At 44.3% G+C, this 6,973-nt stretch overlaps 1 protein-coding gene and 1 pseudogene across 2 annotated transcripts in view; both read left to right on the top strand.

Annotated features, from left to right (window-relative positions):
- Nucleotides 1-6,973, top strand: part of Oscp1 (organic solute carrier partner 1) — a 38,769-nt gene that overhangs the window by 6,815 nt on the left and 24,981 nt on the right. For both annotated transcript variants that reach the window (XM_004641029.2, XM_023701130.1), the window contains exon 2: nt 3,709-3,863. In XM_004641029.2, coding sequence (XP_004641086.1) covers nt 3,709-3,863 — 155 coding nt within the window. The remainder of the gene's footprint in view (nt 1-3,708; nt 3,864-6,973) is intronic.
- Nucleotides 4,723-6,969, top strand: LOC105743510 (annotated as a pseudogene).

The following is a 6,973-nucleotide window of genomic DNA, read 5'->3' as shown; positions in this document are numbered from 1 at the left end:
TTTTTTGTATTTTAGGGAAGTGTCTACAGGGTGTTCAGGGTCTCACTACTAGATCAGACTCACAGTGATCTGCCTGTTTACAGCCTCCCAAGAGCTGGTATTACAGGCATGTGCCACCATACCCAGTCTCAGTTGAACCCCCAGCCCCTGCACCTGCTTGCAGGTACATTAATCCTCTGAGCTATTTGGCCGGCCCTGACCTTGAATTTTAAACTCTCTTAAGTTTAAGCTCTCAGTTTTCTTTCCCAGTAAAAAAAAGATAACAATTCAGAATTGTGGGGTTTAGGTGTGATAATGCATGTAAAGTTCTAGCCAAGTGCCTGGAACTCGGTAAGGATAACAATCACAGAATAAAGATCCAGTAGATTTTCCTAACTTCTCTTTTTTAGCCTTGGCACCAAATTGCATATTCTCATAAACAAGAGAAACTAGAACAGAGGTACTTGGTAAAAACTCAATTGCTTTCATCAAGATAAGTCTTTTTTTTTTTTTTTTTTTTTTTTTTTTTTTTTTTTTCTTTTTTTTGCGGTACCAGGGATTGAACTCAGGACCCTGTGCTTGTCAGGCAAGCATTTATTCTACTGAGCTATCTCCCTGGCCCTCAAGATAAGTATTTCATCAGACTAGGTTCAAAGAGAAGCCCAAATGAGGTGCTTGATACCCTTTTATTATATTTCACAACCATTTTTTTAATGTATTTGGTACAGGGTCTCACTGTGCAGCTCAGACTCATCCTCCTGTTTTCAGCCTCCCCAGCACTGGGATTACAGGAGTGTGCCACCACACGTGGTCTTGGTGGCTGGTTTAGTGCACCCAGGGGCAGGGCCAGTGCAGCAAATGGTGCCAGGGTTCAAAGCCCGGTCCCTGCACTTGCCCTAGCAGGTGCTCAATCTGCTGAGCTCTCTCACCAGCCCACAGCCATCTTTTGACACTTCTCTTGAGCAATATTTGGTCCAACCCACAATGCATGGCAGAATTAGAGGTGTTTAATGTTGATTTGGAGGACTTTGCCTAAGCATAATTGAGTCCCTGGAGTTTATTTTAATGAAGTGCTCAAAATTAAGGAGCAGAAACTGATTACATCATTTGATCCCAGGACCAGAAGCATGATCCTCTGAGAGCCTGGTTCCTGACTTCTGATGAACCAGGGAAAAGTCCCTTCCTCTTTGGTACACAGTCGCCCTGCCTCAGCCAGTTGCTGGGTGACACATGCTGAGAGGAAGACCCTGTGCCCACACATCCCTTCCAAAGAGTGACACATGAGCAGGACCCCAAGAAGCCACCCTCTTTGGGGGCCTTGTGTACATGCTGCTGTCCCTACTCCTGGCACGTGATGCGCGTGACCCTTCTGCAGGTCTCAGGCAAGGGCCCTGGGGTGGCACAGAGCCTGTAACTTTCCACAGGAGGCTTCCTCTTGCTTTTTACTTTGGGGGAGTAGCTAACAATCACCTCAGGGGCTTTTTTCTTTTGAGACTGATGTAGCTGGGGCCAAGCACCTCTCCTAGATTCTGACATTGGCTCAACACCCTAGAGGAAGGACAGGCCCTTTGTAACATTAACCCAGTCTGGCCCTGGGATGCTTTCACTAAATCCTCCCTCTGTTCTGAGCTCATATGTGTGACTTTGAAGTTGTACCCATTTCCTTGCAGATTGTGCATTTTATGTACATGATAAGAAAAGTTAGAAGACCCAGTTATTGCAGGGGCTCGCTTACTTCAGTCCAAGGAAAAGGCCCAAGCCTGAGGCAAACCCAGAAGGCTGCTGTGACTCCCCACAGAGAGCATTAGTACATGTGACAGGCAGGAAATTGACCCATGACATGTGGAAATTGACCCATGCCAAGGATGCCCTGTTCGTCATGGGTTTAATTTTTCCCATCTGAGTAATGGGATCAAGGTGAGCTCAACACAAGCATCAGGAATCATGGTTAGTTTGTGTCCCCAGTGGCACCCCTAAGTGCCTCCAGATGCTTTCATTTGCCAGCTTGCGCCCTCAGGTCTTGCTGCTGGCTTCTCACAGATCAAGAGAGCCTGAAGCCACAGCCCATCACCTAACCTGTCCTTTGGGCCTGGCAAGAGATTGAGGAGTCTGTGTCCTTGAGAAATAATCACTAGGGTCAGGGAGATAGTTCAGCAGAATGAGCACTTGCCTAGCAAGCACAAGGGCCTGAGTTCAATCCCCGGTTCCTAAAAGAAAGAAAGAAAGTAAATGACCTTTTTTTTTTTTTTTTCCAAATTGTAATTGCTCTAAACTTATGCTCGTGACATTAACATACTCTCACCTTCTGGCCAGAGTAATTGGCTTAATTAAAAATAATCTGTGTCAGCCATACTTGTTCCTGTTCCTCATACTTGTTCCTGTCCCTCATACAAGAGCATTTCCTTAATTCAGAAGTGCTGAGATTTGAGATTATAGACCCTTTGCTTTGCACACCCCTTGTCTTCTCACCCAGTGGAAATTTCCATTAGAACAATATAGGGCTGGGGAGATGGCTCAGTAGAATAAGCGCTTTCCTGGCAAGCGCAAGGGCCTGAGTTCAATCCTCAGTTCCACCAAAAAAAAGACAAAAGATCAGAACAATGTAAAATATAGTTGTAGTACTATGGTATAAAAGCAATATTACAGACCAAATGTAGAATCAAAGGTACTATAAAATGGCACTGTACAAAATACATGTCTTGTATCATCTCTAGCCAGTGGATAGCCATATCTTTTTCCTAAAAGTGGTTTTTTTTTTTTTTTTTTTGCTCCGAATGCCCTCAGGGGTGGTTTGGCTGGCTCTAGTGTTGTGGGGATCGAACTACAGCAACCTGAGGCTGACAGCATTGTGGAAGCAGCCACTTAAACAACTGAGCTAAGGCCAGGCCCCTAAAAGTGGTTTTTTTGGAGGGGGTTTGGGTTTTTTGTTTTGTTTTTGGCAGAACTGGGGATTGAACTCAGGCGCTTACACTTGCCAGGGAAGCGCTTATTCTACTGAGCCATCTCCTGGCCCCCTAAAAGTGTTTTTGAAAAAAAAAGTTAATAAATCATTATTTGTTTCACTTTTTATGAAATTTAATTTTATGTGAAATTTGTTTGGTGGTGGTGGTTTTTGTTTTGTTTTTGTGTTTGTCTTTTTAAACCAGTTTTTCACTAAGCAGTTCAGGCTGGCCTTGAACTCACTTTATAGCCTATGCTGGCCTCAAACTCATAGCAATCCTCCTGCCTCAGCCTCCTGAGTGCTGGGATTACAAACGAGCACCACTATTCCTAGCCCATGAAATTTAATTTAATCAAAAAATAATATTTACACTTTTTTTTTTAAAGTGTGTGTTCTTTCTCATTTTAAGAGATTTAAACTAAAGGACTTACAGGAATCTCTTTTGAGGAAAAAGAAATACTTCCCTCATTATCAAGTGAGATAACATATATAGAAGTGACCTGTCACCTCTGAAGCACAACCACACACCTGTTTGCACATTGTCACATTGTCATCCTAGCCGCTAGCTGGGAAGTGCAGTCCAAAGCACTCTGGAGAGCTGCTTCCTGCCGCAACCCCCAATGCCTGCCCGCCCAGGGGGATTCTCCCCAGAAGCTGATCTTACCAAGCACACAATACCACGTTTGGCTCTGCCCTGCTATGAGTCCCGTTTTCACCCCTAGAGCATTTCTGCATGAAGCTCCCTGGGTACCTTCCTTTTTTAGCAAGATTCTCTTCTGTCTCCACAGTTCTGAATGACATCATTTCAACCATGTTCAACAGAAAGTTTATGGAGGAGCTGTTCAAGCCCCAAGAGCTCTACTCCAAGAAGGCCCTGAGGACCGTCTACGACCGCCTGGCTCACGCCTCCATCATGAGACTGAACCAGGCCAGTATGGACAAGGTGAGCAGACAGCTGCTCTGTCGGCCTAGCTGCACCTCTGGTACCTCTCATGTGCCTGATCGTGGGTGGGGGTCATGGAATGATGTATGCATTGGTGCCTTGCAGAAAACAGGGACTTGGAAATACTAGCAGGGGTTGTTGAGTTGTAGCGTTGGGAGAGACCTCAATAAGAATCCACACTGTTAACTCTTGCTTACGTCACTTTGCCTACCCAAAGAGAATACTGGTTTTCATGTCCATAGTTATGAGTACAGTATGCCTACCCCAATATACTCAACCCTCAGAACTTTAGTTCTGTCTTGTTTCTAACAGATGTCATCTCTGCAATGAAGAAAGCAGGAATTTTTAAATACAAATTTAAAAATATTCACTATTTATAATGTAAACATGTCTGTTTCTTTTTTTTTTTTTTTTTTTTTTTTTTTGCGGAACCGGGGATTGAACTCAGGCCCTTGCACTTGCCAGGGAAGCACTTATTCCACTGAGCCATCTCCCCAGGCCCCTGTCTGTTTCTTCAGTAAACAAATTATTGATTTAATTTCTAAAATACTAATTTTAGTATTTTGGCATTCTGATTTCTAAAATACTAATTCCAAGCAGGCATGGTGGTGCACACCTGTAATCCCCAGGGATTAATTTACAGGGAAGCTAAACTCAGGGGATCACCATGAGTTTAAGGCCAGCCTGCAATACACAGCAAGATACTGTCTCAAAAGAAAAGGAATGCTGACTCCATACAAACAAATGGCAAGTATGTTAGCTTTATGCTGATGAAACACCCAACCTGAGCAACTTAAAGCATTAAAGGTTTCTTTCAGCTCGAATTTTTAGGGGCTGCAGTCCATGGTTGGCCGGCTTGATGACAGCTTTCGGTGAGGCGGGGAATATCGTGGTAGAAGGGCAGGTGCAGGACAGCTGCAAGCAGTGGAGAGGGAGCAGGAAAAGGCCCAGGGAGGGGGAAGCGAGCTGAGGCTGGCCCTGCTGCGGCCCCCGGAGGGCCTGCTTCCTCCAGCTTCCACTCAGCTATAAACTCCTTAGTGGGTTAGACCCCGATGTGGCCCACACCTACGTCATCCAGTCGCCTTTCTGGGCCCCCACCTCCAAACTTGATACATGGGAATCAGGCCCTCGACATTTAAGTTTTTGAGAAGTACCTCTTATTTAAGTCATAACAGCAAGACAGACAAATCTGATCCGAAGAACGTCCAAATAATTTATAGACATACTCTCCCCTCGGAAAGAGCAGGTAACTTCCACTTATTAAGTGGAAGGTGCACTTCAGGACTTCTCTTGGAAATAATATGGAATAGGAAGAGGAAAGAAAACTGTTGGCTTTATTCCGGAGCTAGCTGGCAGTCAGGTGGTCAAGGGCCACAGCAGCAGTGACATGCTAAGAGTGGCACTTCCTCACCAGCACCCACGGCCCAGCTAACCGTGGGAAAACATTCAACAGATGTCATTGGCCAGCAAATTTAATCATCATGTTATGCAAACATACTAATAAAAATAACAATTTTTAAAAGTCATTGCTATGCTACAGAATACCCGATTGGTATTCAAAACCGTCAAAGTCACTAAAAACAAGAATGTCAGGGAAACTGTCACAGCCACCAAGAGAACATGAATAAATAGGATAAGGTCATAGAACAGAAATAAGAAATTATGGAGAGGGATGGGGAGATAGCTTAGCACTCTTAAGTGCCTTCCTAGCAAGTACAAGGACCTGGCTTCGATCCCCAGCACCACATGCTGTGCCAGCCGCTTAACCCCAGACCTGGGGCCGGGGAGATGGCTCAGTGGAATAAGTGCTTCCCTGGCAAGCGCAAGGGCCTGAGTTCAATCCCCGGTTCCGCAAAAAAAAAAAAAAAAAAAAAGGAAAAAAACCCAGACCCGCCATTCTGACCCCCAAAACTGGGCATAGTGGCACATGCCTGTAATCCCAGCATTGGGGAGGCTGAGACAGGAGGATCATAACTGTGAACTATGACGTGAGACCTTGTATCAAAAACAAAAAATAAATAACATCTTAGTCTATTATGTACTTTAGTGAATTCAATGAATAATTTATTTTCAAGTTTCTCCATTATATATATATATTTTTTTAAAATCATAAAGACCCACCACCCTGGCGTGATTCTGTCCTGCATGTCTGTTCTGTGGAGCAGGACTCATTCATTTCCGTCCACGTTCTCTCCCACCTCTGTGCACACCAACACTCCATGGAGATTCAATGGATATGGATGTGAGCCCCCTGAGGCCCCAGAACTATCTCTCTGGTTGTGAACTAAAGGCAGACAAAGAAGTCCGGGGCGCGCGCCTGTAATCCCAGAACTTGGGAGGCAGAAATCAGGAGGATCGCTACTAATGTGGGCTATGTAGTGAGACCCTGAACAAAAAAAAAAAAAGAAAGAAAACCTAAAGGCAGACAAAGATTACCACTTTAAGGTGGATAACGATGAAAATGAGCACCCATTGTCATTAAGAACAGTCAGTTCAGGGGCTGGTGCAAAGGATGAATGACACATTGCTGAGGCAGAGCCTATGAATTATGAAGGCAGTCCAACTAAAGTAACACTGGAAACTTTGAAAATGTCTGTACAGCCAACGATTTCCCTTGGAGGCTTTGAAATTACACCACCTGTTGTCTTAAGGTTGAAGTGTGGTTCAGGGCCTGTGCATATTAGTGGACAGCATTTAGTAGCTGTGGAAGAAGATGCAGAGTCAGAAGAGGAAGAACATGTAAAACTCCTAAGTATATCTGGAAAGCAATCTGCCCCTAGAGGTGGCAGCAAGTTTCCACAGAAAAAAGTAAAACTCGCTGCTGCTGAAGACGACAAGGACAATGAGGATGAGGATGAGGGAGGATGATGGTTTTGATGAAGAAACTGAAGAGAAAGCTCCAGTGAAGAAATCAATACAAGATACTCCAGCCAAAAATGCACAGAAATCAAACCAGAATGGAAAAGACTCAAAACCGTCAACACCAAGATCAAAAGAGCAGAAATCCTTCAAGAAACAGGAAAAGACTCCTAAAACACCAAAAGGACCTAGTTCTGTAGAAGACATTAAAGCAAAAATGCAAGCAAGTATAGAAAAAGCACATTGAGGGC

The sequence above is a fragment of the Octodon degus genome, unplaced genomic scaffold, assembly GCF_000260255.1.
Source record: "Octodon degus isolate 3935 unplaced genomic scaffold, OctDeg1.0 scaffold00130, whole genome shotgun sequence".
NCBI lineage: Eukaryota > Metazoa > Chordata > Mammalia > Rodentia > Octodontidae > Octodon > Octodon degus.
This window is presented reverse-complemented; position numbering and strand designations above follow the sequence as displayed.